General features: G+C 35.5%; 1 protein-coding gene across 6 annotated transcripts; it reads left to right on the forward strand.

Annotated features, from left to right (window-relative positions):
- The first annotated feature begins 4,815 nt into the window (after positions 1-4,815).
- LOC135790579 (matrix metalloproteinase-14-like) lies at positions 4,816-16,182 on the forward strand. 6 transcript variants are annotated; one of them, XR_010547823.1, is made up of 6 exons: positions 4,816-5,147; positions 12,710-12,833; positions 13,250-14,284; positions 14,340-14,687; positions 15,101-15,239; positions 15,645-16,182. XR_010547823.1 is itself a non-coding variant. In XM_065300823.1 (5 exons), the coding sequence occupies exons 1-5, from the start codon at positions 5,061-5,063 to the stop codon at positions 15,764-15,766; spliced, it is 1,716 nt and encodes a 571-aa protein (XP_065156895.1). In that variant the 5' UTR covers positions 4,816-5,060; the 3' UTR covers positions 15,767-16,182. The 6 variants fall into 6 exon arrangements, 2 of the variants coding, with proteins under 2 accessions (XP_065156895.1, XP_065156896.1); XR_010547824.1 differs by having other exon boundaries at positions 15,149-15,239; XR_010547825.1 differs by having other exon boundaries at positions 14,340-14,603.
- The last annotated feature ends 606 nt before the right edge of the window (positions 16,183-16,788 follow it).

The raw sequence follows: 16,788 nt of genomic DNA on the forward strand, positions 1-16,788 counted from the left end.
GATTCTCTATTGATTAATACACTTTTCTGAAATACTTAACTACGCACATTGTGCATTGTTTTACACTTCCTGTTAACATAACATGATTAACGATGAACGGTGATTAACAATGTGGTTCCCAAAAAGCAGTTCTGTTAACACTTATCAGAAGTTCCATTTGGAAGATAGTGGTATACTTGTGTTTATTAACATGGGTGCGCACCGAATTGTGTAATATTACGCTTACATATTATTAATAAAACAAACATTATCAAGCCCTTTAAGTTAACAAATAACAAGGTTGAATTAAGACATTGAGTTGGTTGTCACACAATTACAAAATTTTTACAAAAACTAGGTTAAGAGACAAGTATTGTCACAGCAGCACATTATGTTGAATATTTTAAAATGTATTACATTACATATGTTAAATCTTAACGTTTACGACAACGCTCAGTTGGGTTCAGGTGTAGAAAACATGAGTCATTATGCAAATCGGCATAAAAACGGAAAAAGAATCAAATGCAGTGATCGAATTTCGTCCGCTGCGCACTCCGCCCAGCCTTACACAAAACAACGATTGTTGCTGACTTTTTTTAATCGAAGTAGTTCGTCTCAAGCGTTGCCCACCGCCATATAATGCAAATTATCCAATCGCTTTCACTACAAACCCGAAAAAATCAACCGAGCAAATTGCACCACGCCTCGATAAGAGATTTCTTTCGACAAACCGCGATGCATTGACACAAGTGTTATTTAACATTATTTAATCGCGGTGAAAATATTACGCTTGTAATTGATTTCGTGCATTGTTCTGCATGCGCGGATTCGCGCATTACGTTACTCAAACCGCCGCCATCTTAAGTGAGATGATGTTGTGGTAAAATAAAATCATCAATTAATGTGTAATTAGACTCAGACTGTCGGCGGGTTTGATGTTTCATGATGCGTTGTCATGTCATGACGCTGAAATTAAGATTTCTTCATGGCAATTTGTTTCTTTCAGTTGGAAAACCCATTTCGATGCAATATGGAGTCTTAATAGGAAACACATGGACCTGGTATTCACAGAATGACTGCATTTGTTTTAATAAATTGCATAAAATGACGCAAATTGATACATTTACGTCAATTTAATTGGTGGGTTTTCAGCTTCCAAAAGATATTTCAGCACGATATGGATTAATTTACAAATGTAAAGGAAACTGTCATTTTGAGGTCAGCTACCTGCGTTTTAACCAAACAAAATATAAACAATTAAACAATGTGATTAATCATCATTCTTACTTAATTAAACATTAATAGTAAATTAAAACTCCTGACGCATTAATTGTATTATTTATGAGTTATATTACACACACTTGTTTGACTAAACTATATTTCGTTATAACAAGTTCTTTGACGATTAAACGCAGTTAATGTGAAATAATTATGACTCTGTTGATGTTAGGTTAAGATAGGTTATGTCCTTGTCATAAATTGATAATGTTTTATCTGCAAATGTGGTTAAAATATATTTAAGAACAGTTCATGCTGTGTAGTCCAACACTGATTAAGCGCTCTTCATTTAATGGGTGCGTGTGAGTCATCGCCACAAAATATTACAATCCACGCTGAAGAAATGCGCCGAATACGCCGAAATCGACTTGAGTCGGTCTGGCGCGGCGCGCATGGGCGTCTCTTGCGATGCACACATGGCGGCGGCACGCTTACGAATTTATTTATAAATTTGAAGCGATTTTCGCAAGTCGCCGGGCGCGCATATCGTGAGGAGCACTCTTCATCGAATGAGTCATCAGGCCATTGACGAATTTATCGTTTTCTCGAGCAAGTTACTCAAATAAAAGTAAATTGCAGTGATGCATTTAAAAAACAAACACAATTTTTCTATGAATTCAATCTAGTTGAATCATTTTATTAGAATATGAATTAGAAATACATAAATACGATCCTGTAAAATTAAGGGCAGCTGGTGGTGCATCGTTGCATTCTTTGCCGTTTACGCATTTTATTTGGATTAATCATCCGCTTGCTATGCACATTGTTCGCACGTGTTTGGCGGCGGCGTCAAATCAATCGAAAAAGTTTGTGAACTGAATTTATGGACACGCCATAACCACCACAAGACGTTTTAATCACCCCGATGACTAATGTATCATCAAATATTTTAAACCTACTATAACTCTTACTATAGCAATTATTTCCGACGTCGTAAATCACCGAACGTGATTTTTTTGCATAAACTAATGTAATCTGAAGATAAACCCATTGTTTTAATTTATTGATGACTTGTTCTTGTGGTTCCGGGACTGTCCATTGATGTATTGATTACTGCTTAAAACTGTTTGTTTGAATATTAAGGATTTCAGTGAAAATTCACTTTAGTAATTGTAGAATCCAATTTTAAGTTCCTGTTAAGTTTGTAAATTGCAATGGTCATTAATTTTAATCACGCATAGCGTGTGTAACCTTTTTCGTTTTGTACGGAAGCAAATGCGATCGGTGACACTCGCCGAAAATATTTCTATTCACGTGGAGGCGCAGATGAATCCACTTCCGACCGATATCGACTTGGCGAGTCGTCTTCCCAATACGAAACACTGTGATTATGTATTAATTTCGGCGGAACCAAAACGCAACCGAAGACATTGAACACGACGCACGTGTCTTGCATTGTTTTATTAGAAATACCTATATCTAAACACATTGTAATGTACGTCTAATGTAAATGTTAGACAAGAACAACTTATTTAAATTGTAATATATTTTAAACTATTAAAATTTTTATTTTATTTTGGTCGTTGAAATATGCTGAAAAATTGTCTATTTTTCCTACCAAAGGGCCAGAAAGGACGGTTAGCGTAAATAGTTTAAAAGTTTAATTTTGCACACTGAATTATCCCTTTTTAACTCATTTTATTAATTTCAAGACTTTAGTAACATTTAATTCTATATTATTTTGTGGTTATTTTAAATATTTTTCACCTTGTTTCTTTAGGTTACTCACGTACAATTTCCAAGACCAAACTTTCATGCCACAATTATGGAATTAACACTATATAAAAATTATTTTCAAAAATTATAAGAAAGAAAAACTAAAATGTTTTAAATTGAAAATGTATAGAGAATTTTATATAAAAAAAAACGATTTTATAAAAAAGTTATGAATATATCTCATTTTAAGTAATACCATAAAATACCATATAATAATTTATTTATAATTTTGTAATAAGGCACAAGTGGTGTTATAAAAGATTTAAGATAGCATCCCAAAAATTGTCAAATCATATTTTTGTGATTAAAAATATACAGATGTACAGTGTAAAGTCATTTTTATAATAAAATTATAATCCAATATTTTAATAACGATTTTCTCGATCTAGAGAGAACTGTTTGTTCTTGCGTGTCTCAAATTTCAGTTTAACACACTTTTATTTACCCAAAAAATAATTTCAAATTTCTATTATTTACTTCCCCACAATAAAAAACGATAACAACTATAGTTTAAATATAATTTAAGTTTATGTTGACATTGAACTCGTTTAAAAAGCGTCTCTTAAATACCTGAAACATACATTGGTCTAATTTTTATTGTATCGCACGCACTTGGGTTTTGTTTGCTGAACAAATTTGTTCAATCATGAAAAACCTAGTAAAGTTAGCACACACGCATCAACTGCTTATTCATATGCGTAGATAGATACATAGACACACACTACGTTTACCATTATCCTATGCTGTTTTCTGCTGTTTTCACCAGTGTAGCAACGAAATCGCATGAAATTTAAGCAAATTATCTCTCCATCAATGATATTTATATATTTAACTACTAATAGCATTGTCTGTTCACGATAATAGCGAGGTCGCATCAAATTCCTAACACAGGCATTATATTTATAGCGACATTGTAATTTTCAATTTTTTCTCGTTAAAGCAAAAATATTGTTAGTATTACACTATTTGGAATACTAAATGTATAGATATATATTTGTGATGCAAGCGCTCGATGTTTTGATGTGCGATGAGAAAAATCGAGATTTCACGGAAACGCTGTCCATCGCACACATTCACACACAAATTGTGCTCGCGTGCGATTTTGCCTCCAGCGGCTGCAAAAAAGATGCAACAAACAAATTTGTTCGTGTGAGTGATATTCCACAGAGTACAAAATGCAAATTGAAATAGGTAAGAGATAATTGCATATTGATAAATTAAATGTGCGTTGTTTGCATGCATTGTGTGCTATACCTGCATTATTATGCATTTTTATTTATCTGCGTATTGCTCTATGTCTATGTCGTTACACACGTGCATCGATTGATTAATTTAATTTATTTGTTACAAATCAATTACGTTTACATGTGTTTTGCATTTTGCCAATAGATTTCTAGCAAATTTTTAAATTCAAAATATTGTTGAATTCAATTTTAGTATTATTACTATTAAACTAATTGTATCTTAATATTTTGGAGAAATTTTTATATAAAGATAGGATTTTTTTGTTCCTCGATAGTCCCTTGAGCGTTATAAATAAGTTACGCTATAATTTATTTTGATTATAAAAAGTTAGAGCATTAATACTTACCATCTTTAAATTTCAATTTGGAATAAAAAAAGATGATTTTATTATTTTTAGACAGCAAAAATTACATGATTAAGTTTTTTTTCGCAAAATTTTAGCAACAACTTGGATGTTATGCAGATTAAACGAAATGAACCAAATCGAATTTCTTCGTAACCAGACTTTTCAACCTCACGCTGGTTCGATTCGTGCGCCCCGTTCGATTATTATTATACGCTGCCGACTACCGTCTACTGTAGGTAATAAAAGCGTGGTGGTCGCACGTCGCGACTCAGTACATATCCGCGAGCAGCGGCGTTCGAATCGAAGCCGCGAGACACAACCAACATTTTTAAATCACCAAGAGATTACTCATTTTTAGCGTGTGAATGTGATCATACAGTTGCACGATCTAGAAATATAATTCGAAAAGTCCAAAGTGCGGATGTACTAATTTTTAAACCAGCAAAACAAAAAACTTTTAAATTTTTGGAAAGAAGAAAAAATTAAAATAATTAAAATGTGGCTGAGTGTTATATCGATAGTCCTCGTGAGTTCCTTCGTTCACAATGTCCAAGCGGCACCCATCAATGACAATTCAGCACTAGTAAGTTGTGATAATTTTCCTAGTAATTAGTAATTAACTAAATATACAGACAACAGACAACATAACAACAAAACAATAAATTTGTTAGATTGTGAATAATTGTGTGCATCGCGATTTGATTATAACATTCACTTTTTGTAGTTAGTGAGTGTTTTTAGTCTCCTGTGAGCAATACTAAATCAATTCTTTAACTTCAGTTACGTGTTTTATTGTTTTTATAGTTTCTGTTTGGTTTTTGTCGTTGTTAAACAATTTGCGTTAGAAAATTACACGTATTAGCAACATGTTCAGTCGGTTAAGGTAATAAACCAACATGGAATAATTGAATACTTATAAAAAAAACGTGTAGGTATTATTAAATCACATAAAAACGATAAAACACGATAAACATATATTTGGTATAAATTTATTTGTATTAATTTATTCACTATATGTGTACAAATACAAATAAATCGTGTGCGTGTAATGAGATTTTCATTGATTGTACTTTCTGCACTGAGCGTTTGAACGCGTTGAATATTCAATGGTGGCCGCCATTGGCGCGCACCAACCGAGCCCAAACGTTTTCGGATTTAAATATGTCCATCCATGTGAGACTAAGGGCAAACACAAATCAAACACAATGAATTAGGAACGTGTGTTAATACATAAGCTCCACCTTGTTGCCTTGTCAATACAAAAAAAAAACATTTATTTCATTTCAAACACAATAAGTGTTCATTTCACTAATTCGTGAAATAGCTCATTACCTGCAGTGCGTTGCAAATATCAAATATATGTCAGGTATATATATCTTATCAGATATCATATTATCAGCCGCGAAAAAAAGCGTACGCCAATGTACTTAGCACAGGTACTTGGGGCATCATAGGTTAGGTTAGGTTAAGTTTATAGGTTAAGTTTTATCGATTAGTTGCTGTTTGTAATTTCTTTGAGGCTAAATTTACTTTGTCGTAGACTCTTTGTTAAACACCGGGTAAATTTGCATTGTGAATTATCAGCATTGGGCTTTATTCACTTTGCCAGACACGCGATGAATTCTCATTTGAATTCCGAGGCGCCAAGTACCTAGAATCCCAGAATATGTAAATGCGACTTTGTGAAATTACAAAAGTTGTAACCTCTTAAACTTACATTCAAATGCAAAGTAAATATTTTTAACATTTTAATAGAACAAATTGCGTTAACTTAAAATTTAATGCTCTATTATTCACGATGAATCGTTTAGGTATGTTTATATCTTATCAGATAAGCGTTTATCTAGCGGGTAAACACGCACGCATCTTTGCTCAACTTGACGTTACTACAATTGAATTTCAGCTAGTTTTTGACGCATCACACCATTTTATGATATTTTGTTGATAGTCTAACTGACTCATTGAATGAATAATAAATTTAATATTTATAAGATACCAGATTATCCTACTAGGAATAGGCACATTGATAGGTTATAATCTATAAAATGCTAAAACCATATTAGTCTAATATTAGCCTGTTTGCTCGTGTATGCTGGGTTGCAACCTGTGCAAACAATACATTATCTTCGACAAACATGCAATTTGTAGCATGAAACATTAAATATATGGCAACAGATTCATTTTTGCATACATCTCGTATAAAAATAGCGCATAGAGAGTAATGGAAGTAAAAATAGTCTAGTGAACTTACCTTACCTTGATACATCACACGCAAAACTAATTTATAACTATAATTATCAATGATTCAATATAATTCTTCTAATAACTTTTATTCACAAATGAATACCGGTTTATATATTGTACGTACTTCTCAAATGACTCTTTATTTTATACTCATCACTCAACAGTTGTGATGGACGGTATTTTGAGGTTATGATGTCTTCTAAGTCATTAGAAATGTTACTTTGGCTGATGACGCACTTAAAAATACTATATAATTTCATTCAGTTTTAGCAGAATTCAATAACTATACAATTAATGTAAAATGTATGAATATTATCTGATTAAACTATGAAAAAATTAAAGGAAAGGAAGTGGTTACCAAACTAATATGTCACACAACCAAACGCATTAAGTATTAAAGAATATTTGACCTATAAAAAGCTGGAAATGTTGTAACTGCTAATTATTTGAAGCTTTTAAATTTTTGAGTTTCCATGAACTGCGTTTCCACATTTGTATTAAATTATTTGATATCGGCGTCATTGGTTACAGGTAACGAATTTAATTATATAAACGCGTTTCCGCGCTCGTGAGCGTAATTAAACGAATGCGAGGATGAGCCATCATTTAGCATGCTGGCTCATCCAAATGAATTCGTAATTGTCACCTTCGTTTAATTCACAATTGCAACCATCACGATGGTATACAAAATAATTTAACGAGTTTAGTGATTTTGTAGTGTCGAGCTTAATTTGTTTTGAAGATTTATTAAGATTGATGATGACGCAAAGTACAATCAAACTTACTAACAATGTTATTGTCTTATTACTTATAATATTTTCTCTAATTTACTATGCGTTTGTTGTTGATAGCAAAAGTTAACTGTCAAATCCTTGAAGTTCGATCGGAGCTAGCCAGACCTTGATGAAGGTTGCGATGATTTTTCATCGCGTTGGCTTCCGACAAATGAATGTGATACGAATACAGAAAGCATGTAAATGTAATGATTGCTATTGTTATGATTTAATATATTTTTACTGATTGTATACTTTGGAATGGTAAATATTGTCAGTTTATTCCATGCTGATGAATTTTGCGTATAAATTTGACGTTTGAATGGCAACATTTTTTTGTTGCTGAACTCATGAATTCGCGTGCAATGCATTAGCTCTGGTTAACCTTTGGCGAACAAATGCAATGTCACATTAGATATTAGATCAAATCTCACAGGTTGGACATTTCCTGTGGAAGAGTGATTTGTGATTGTGCGGGTTCAGGGCTACATTATTACGGGTTTTATTTAACAGAATTAACAAACATTTTATTTGTTATATTAAAATTGTATGTTCTACTAGTATACATGTGAAGTCAAAGCATAGGCACATATGCTTGGTGGGTTGAATATAACACACATATTTTTAGTTAACCTATCACAACATAAGCAGAGACGATAAAAATTCTAATCTATATCTACGTTAAATTTGATAAATGTTTTATGATTAATTTATTATTTTGTGTTTTGTTGCCACATTAATACAAATAAAACCAATGAATCAGTCAGTAAGTAATATCGTAACAATAACTCTATAGCCACGTATTTCGCGAGGTCATCAACTAAAGGTCATTAGTTATTAATATGATACTAGTGTATGTACTTAGTCTTGTGTCTTGACGTCTCGACGACGCACAACACACAGTTTCATCTCTTCCGGGCGCACAAAACAATTGTGAACAAAGACTTATATTGGCGTCAAATGAAAAAAAAAACTTCTAATTAAATTTTTACTGTCATTATTATTTATAATCTATTGTCCGCTAGGTGAAAGGGCTTAAATTATAAACGAAATGTTATTTAACATTGAGAAACTTTTAACTTTCAGTGGATAATCTAATTCTTTCACACAATTTAATTAATTAATAATTACTAGGAGGTCCTTCGTAATGTGGCATTTAATAATAACGACGTTGAACTTGACAGAGTGTAATTTTCACACCCGTTTATTTCCTGGCCGGGTAAATACTTGTGAACTCGTAATTTGTTTATCGAATGCTTTCCTTACGTACATAAATTACTTTCCGAGTGGGTTCATGAAAAATGAACGCTTTCGGTATGGGCGCCCGACTCGTAATGGCATTAATGACAATGGCAATGAACCGCGCCAAGACTCAATGTCAACCTGCACGAACAGTGGTCAACCGAAATGTGTAACTCCACACACAGACACAGGGCAATGTTATTTTTATTTTGGTTCATATTGTATTTATATAGTCTAGCGCAATAAAACGCGTTTGCACAAAAGAATCAACGTGGTTCAACTCCATCAGACCATCAAACTCACCGAAATGTACAACTTGTATGAATTATTCATACGACGTGCATTTGTCACCGCATTATAAATATATTGTCGTATTAAAATTAACAATAAAATGTCAATAAATAAAATTTTAGTGGAGTATTGATGACGCATGTGAATTTACGTTTGATGCACACAAAGTTCGTGTTAATCTAACAATTGTTGAGGTGGAAGGTGGAAGTGTAGCCGCAAGATGGAATTTATAAGGCAAACCGCAAATTTGCAAAAATTGAATCATAGCTCCAAACCATAACGCTATGCTGATTTATGTAAATTTGTAAATGGTTGGCGTACGGTAATTCATGCGTAAACTGTGGGCTAATAGTAAAATCGTAGTAATATGTAATATGAGTAGTGTACAACATTGCTAACTTATGAAATGGATATCAGCAAAGTATAGGAGTGTTGACACTGTGCTCACTTAGTAATAATAAAGTAGCGTGTAGGTCAAGGTTGTGGCAAATATCCAACTACAATTAATGTGATTTTTACGTGTGAAGAGAATATATTTATTTCTGACTATATTTTGCAAATATACATTCTTTATTTGTTGTGCCTAATAACATTGAGAGTCAATTTTGTTATAGAGATATTTTTGGACAAGTAATAGAAGGTGATGCAAAAATATAATTTGAAGGGTATAAAATAAGGGATGAAAGTTGGTATCGCAATTAATATTCAATCTCTATACGTTACCATTAAAATTGAACATCGGCGCATAATAAGTTCAAAAACAAGAAAGTAATTAGTTAGATTGCTTCTTATTCAACATGATTCGCGGGCAAATCTAATATTCCATAATTTTTAGTTGTAGTGATGAGTCACAAAAGCAATAAACTAACTACGACAGATATAAAATAAATAATCTAAAATTTCCACTTGAAATGATAAATTGTGACTCATTTTTTAAACAAAATCTCTTGCTACATACATTTTTTTACAGACGTTCTATCGTTATGACTGATTCATCTTGCATACACATAACTTCTGTATTTAATATAACACAAATAGAGGTTCTTAAACATAGCATGCCATGTGTGTTTGTATGTGTTATAAGCAAGATCAAAGCGATGCTGCAAAGTGTAAAGCATTGTTGATTGCTGTGCGTGGAAGCTGTATGACTCGTCACTTGCTCATTTCCTGTGTGCAAACACAACATGAACCGCTAATTCAATTGTAAACTATTCTAAAGCAAACATTTTAAACTAGGCAACTAAATAAACATATTTCGGTGTTGTTTTTATAACCAACTCTTTGATTCCTGTAAATTTATGAATATAAATATATGCAGTTTGTTTGTGATATGTGGCGACGGACGTTGAAGGCCGAAAACAAGATCAGTATGCTTGCGCCCGCCACCCACGCCATAATGACGCCATTAATCGTGAAACACGATGTAAATTGCTTTCCTCAAATGAGTCAGGAACGGCAGGAATATCGCAAAGGTCGACAATCGACGCAGAAGAGACACACAATGCGCCGGCAACGACCGCGGGACATAAAAATGTAATTTTATATGCAGGCGGCGAGAAAAACAATGACTCGGCCTAAAGCAACGCATCGTGTTCACCGCCGCAGTCGCACTTGCATAATAAAAGAAGCAAACGAATAAAAAGAACGCAAACATTCATGATGCGTCGCCGGCTGGAATATCTTCATTTGTTTGTCGGGGCTGTTTGTCCGAATATTGCTAACCTAACCAGAGGAGAGATATTTATTAGGTGCGCCAATGAGATGCGCTGGCACACGGCGGCACCGACACGAAAAATTCCACGTGCGGGGTACGCAAGCAATTGTTAAAATTAAAATTCAAAAGGACGTTTCCGATCGATAAAAACACAAACACCGCGATGGCATGCAACATGCGTGCAAAGGTCAATATTAATGTGTCAACAACCACAAAGAAATTTATTGCTAACACATAGAACACCATTATCTGGAAAACATTTTCACATTACTAAACAGTTGAAAGGGTTGGAAAAAGTAGAACTTGTTAAATTAAAAGGACAATGAGAGGGAAACCTTGACATTGAAAATAGTGTGCTACCTAATTTATTGCGTGCAGTATATAAAAGTATAGAACATTACTATTATCGACTAAACCTACACGACTCACAAAATGGCCGATATTTCATAAGTTGGTTGCGCAAAAATCGTGTCAGTATGTCGCATGTCTACAGATTGACGCAAATGTTTGAAATTCGGTTGTTGCAGATTTGGGTGTTGCATAAATAACAATTTAGAATAAAAATAAATACATATGCTGTGTTATTATTGATTTGATAGCAAAAAACAACGCAATATTAATATTTACCAATAAAACACACACAAAAACATCTAAAAACCATTTATGTATGTTTTATCGATAATCTAAGTATAAAAGTAAGTTATATCTTGGTTGTTTTGCGCCCAAATTATCATTTGTTTATGATAACTTCTTATCTATTTATTAAAACAATGTGACTCATGCAAATAATGATTTTTATGCCATTAATCATATTATTGCCAGATTTCTATACCAATAACAAAAGTAAATATTAAGCATTCAGATAAATTGATATTTTTTATTGTAAACAATTTGGTCGTGAGCACAAGAGATTTTTTTTTTGCATATTTATTGGAATATTTCGCATTGGGTTGGAATGCAGCGATGATGACTATTATTATTATTGGTTATTGAAATTTGAGATCGTGCTATCTTGATGGCTAATCTGCAAAGATGCGCATCATAATAATTCGAAGGTATCCATCCAGGATCTTAAAAGCTTTATTTTGTGAAATGTGACGGCACGCGGCAATAATTCGCACGGAGCGTGCAAAAATAACGATTTAATCATTTCGATCCACACAATTTGTATGCAAATTGGTTAATTATCATTAAAATACTTGTGCTTGACTATTTGTTCAGTATGCATAAATACCAAGTATTTTCTGTTTAAATTCTTTGGTATTTATTTACGTCTCCAATTTCAGGGGTCCAATAATTACTTTTTTGTTAAATTTATTGATTATATTATTATCATACCATAATATGAAATCGATATGTAGACAAATATTTGTCCTGCATTTATACTCTGAATTTTTCGAATTTACACATTTCACCTGCTTGTAATATTATTGTTGGAATCACATTAAACCCACGTGTCATTAAACTACTATTAACATTACTTTTAGTATTGATTTTTAATTAGGTGCTTTTCGTAATAGTTGATAGTTAACCTTGACGAAACAAACTTTAAGAGCTTACAATTGTTTAATAAACAAATTGAACAAATTGATGACTAATTTATTGAAGTGTTGGTGTGTGATATTATCAACAATTAACAGCACACGAATTTTTATGAATGAACACCTAGGACTGACTCATAAGTCGATTACTAAGAAAACAGATTTCTATTAAGCATCATATTACGCACTCATTCATAGACTCACCGTCATGTCTCGCAAAAAAAAAACTTTAAAACTGGTTTTGTTTGGTTTATTGGTGACTCAGCTTTTTTGAATATTATAGTATATATTGGTATTTCTAGCTGAATAAATTTATTAAAATGTATGATTTTTATTTTAGTTATATCTCTCACAATTTGGATACATACCAAAATCAAGATTTAATTCGAGTGCCATTGTGGATCATGATAAATTCTCATCAGCCATTGCAGATTTTCAAAGTTTCGCTGGATTAAACGTCACTGGTGAGTAAAATATTGTTTAAGCGTTTATTTCTGACCAGCATATTGCACTTGGGTATAATGCAATAACAAATGTTACTTAATTCAAATTACTCATAGTGTAATAAACTGACGAGTAGTCATAACTTGTAACTATCAGAATATTAAAAATTGTACACTTGGCGAAATTCATGTGGGTGAAGGTTGCGCTAAACGACGGCGACACAAACAAAGAAATGACAAGTGTTACTCATGCAGTTTACACTTTTATTAATAACTGTTGTTGACTGTTGACAAGCTGACAACCGAGAATGCGGAGCCATGTCTTAATAATTCAACATTGATGTTGATGAAATTATATCAACTCGTTATAATATTGGCAACCAAACATACATCAAATTATGTTTATTGAATGTGAGATTAAATTCATGTGATTTCAGGTTCTTTGGACGATGAAACCGTTCAAACTATGAGTCTTCCCAGGTGTGGTGTACAAGATAAAGTCGGTACAGGAAATGACAAGCGTTCCAAGCGTTATGCGCTGCAAGGCAGCAGATGGAAGGTGAAGGACTTGGTGTTCAAAATTACCAAGTATCCGAAAAAATTAAAGCGCAACGACGTAGATAAAGCCATCCAGACAGCTTTCAATGTTTGGTCAAGGTATACAGACCTCACATTCACGCCGTCAAGCAGGGCGCCATCTTCTAGGGTGCACATCGAAATCCGTTTTGAGGCTGGTGAGCATGGCGATGGTGATCCTTTTGATGGACCAGGCGGTACCTTGGCTCATGCTTATTTCCCGGTTTATGGCGGTGATGCTCATTTTGATGCCGAAGAGATCTGGACTATTGGTGAATATAAGGGAACTAGTCTCCTTCAGGTGGCTTCTCATGAGTTTGGGCATTCTCTTGGTTTGAGCCATTCGGACGTGCGAGAAGCCTTAATGGCACCTTTCTATCGAGGCTATGATCCAAATTTCGATTTGGATGATGATGATGTACAAGCTATACAGGCATTGTACGGTAAGAAAACGCAAAAGACAAGCAAAGGCGGTGGAAGTCCTTCATGGGGCAGTAGTGATGATGATTCGACCAACAGTCCATCGGCACCTGGGCCTACCAGCAATAAATTATGCAAAGATTCCAAAATTGACACTATCTTTAACTCCCATGACGGTAGGACGTTTGTTTTCAAAGGTGATGAATACTATCAATTGACTGAAGATAGTGTCCTGAATGGTTACCCAAAGAAAATTGCTCAAAGCTGGCCAGGGCTCCCAGGAAACATTGATGCTGCCTTTACCTATAAAAACGGAAAGACGTACTTCTTTAAAGGAAAACAATACTGGCGATATGTTGATAGCAAAATGGACGGCAACTATCCCAAGGATATTAGTGTTGGATTTGCTGGTATTCCTGATGACATTGATGCAGCAACAGTCTGGACAGGAAATGGTAAAATATATTTCTACAAAGGTAAATGATATCACACCCGCCTACCAACAAGTTTCTAATATACAAACTATTTTAGGTTCCAAATTCTGGCGATTTGATCCAACACTGCACCCACCTGTAAAGTCCGCTTACCCGAAACCAATCTCCAATTGGCAAGGCCTACCGAACGGTTTGGACGCTGCCTTCAAGGACAAAAATGGCTACACATATTTCTTCAAGGACAACGCATACTACCGCTTCAATGATCGTGCCTTCGCCGTAGAAAACACCAATCCTGCCTTCCCACGTTCCACCGCTCACTGGTGGTTCGGGTGCAAAGAAGCACCACGTGGCACGATAGGTACCCTTGGTTTTATAAGCGAGGCGGATGAGAGCGACGACAGCAACAATTCACCCGGAGACTTCGATAGCTCTTTGGACGCAGGTACTGATCATTTTTCAGGTATCGCTTAACATCGAATTACTAACTACGTATTGTAACCCATTAATGTCGTCTCTCTCCTCCGCCATTCAGCAAAAATAATTGATTAACGAACTAATTAATCGATTAATTGACAATATGTGTATGTATATGTGCATGCTTTTTTTGTTCTGTTTGCTAACCATCTCACCTTACACTCATAATTATTTTTTCACAAAGTACTTATACGAGCACTGATTAATTAATTTAGTATGTAGTTATAGAGCCAATTTACAATGTATAGATATTTTCACTTAGTAGTTGAGTTTCTTTTGTTTTACACGCATCACTAGCATGCTAAAGCTGTATATAAGATGCAAGCTGAAATCAATCTAAAAGTTTGGTTATGGTATAATTTAACCAGATTTTGTAAATAGTTTTACGACGACTTGGTTGGACTAAACGTGGACGTGGATATATTCCAGAGTACAAATACCGTCCAGCCAGCGGACATTAGAATTGCGACACATCACACACTCTTATCCATAATCGACAAGAAGTGCGTTCGTTTGATATGTAGGTTGCAACTCTTTATTTTCTAGTTAGTACGCCCACATACCTAGGATTAAGTTATGAAAAAAATCTGGTTGTGTTTTAATTTGAATTATTTACGTTTTCTAAAAATATTTAATTGGTTTACAAACACTTGGATAAAAATGTAAGTTTTTGCTCGTTGCGTAACAAAATTTCCTCATTTGCTCATATTTGGTGGCGTTCGAAATTTATTAATGAGAATAATCAAAATAATAACAACGAGCTGCTTTGGATGTTGTTTTAAAAATAAAAATTCAATTTCGTTCACTGATCACTTTCATTGCTTATGTTACGTTTTTGAGAAGTCACATAATCTAATTTGATATGATGTGATGTGTTTGTGGTGTATGTTGGAATAGCTTTGTAAGTAATTTTTGTGTGTTGTAGGTATTTATCACGCGGATGGAGCACCCCGTGCACCCGATTCGGGATCTCATCAACTCGCCGCATCGTGTACCCTTACGGCGATCGTATCGTTTTTAGTACTGTTTTTCCTTAAGTCTGCGTAACACATAAAATGGACGGGCGACGACGTCTCGGTTTCGTTTTGTAAACGACTGACTATTTTTAATAATCGTGTGATCTTAACCCAACACACGTTTGTGCACTTTGGTGCCCCAGTCGGGTTTGGACAACTAACGTCAGGTTAATGTGAATGCGAAGGTGAAGATGTGGAAGAAGAAGCTGGCATCTGATACGTATTATGTGATGTAATAAAATGCTCGATTGGGTCCGGGATGCTAAACATGGTGTGTTCGAAAGTATATATTTTTAATACTGCCCGCGGGGGCACGACCAAGTTGTTGCTGTTGTCTCATATGATAGCAAGCAACGATTGATTTGTTAATGACTATTTGTACGACATATTTTTAGTAGGTATTATTAACTCCTGTGTAAATATTAATGAATAAAGAGCGTAAATGAATGCGAGAGCGAGTTTTATTGGGTGGCGGCGCGGTGGAGGTGGCAGGCGGCGGCGCATGAATGGGCCGCTGGCGTTTGGGCGCGACGCGGCCGCCTCAGCATGGGCAGTTGGCCGACGGCGGCGAGAGTGGCAAGACTGGCAGAAGTGAGTGGCGAGTGGCGAGCTGCTGCTGCTACGATCTCACCTGGCCGCGTGGCGAAACGCGTGGCGGCGGCGGAAAGGGCCGAGCGCGGCCGAAGGGGCCCGAGAGGCGGCGGCGGCGCGCGCGGCATGCGGGCACGCACCGGCCGCGGCGGCGAGGTGGCGCGATTGATTCGGGGGCGGCTATCGATCTGTGCGCGTCTGCGCCTGCGTCGGCCCGCGGCGCGGCCGCGACAGTGTCGAGCGAGAGACGGCCGGCACAGCTCGCGCCCGGGCGGGAAGGACTGTGACCACCGAACCTTCTCAAGATGGCGGCCCACCGCGGGAGCGTCTAGTGTGTAGTGCAGTGATGTGATGTGCACCGGCGACGGCGTTGGCGAGCATGCAGCATGAGCGAGGGCTGTGGGGGGCCCGCACGCGGGCGGCCTAGCGGGCCCCGGCACTCGGCCCCGGGGCGTTCGGAGC

This window comes from Atheta coriaria, unplaced genomic scaffold, assembly GCF_025399875.1.
Source record: "Atheta coriaria isolate IRGN ID8LTWV9N9 unplaced genomic scaffold, Caltech_Dcor_3.1 hic_scaffold_4_pilon, whole genome shotgun sequence".
Classification (NCBI taxonomy): Eukaryota; Metazoa; Arthropoda; class Insecta; order Coleoptera; family Staphylinidae; genus Dalotia; species Dalotia coriaria.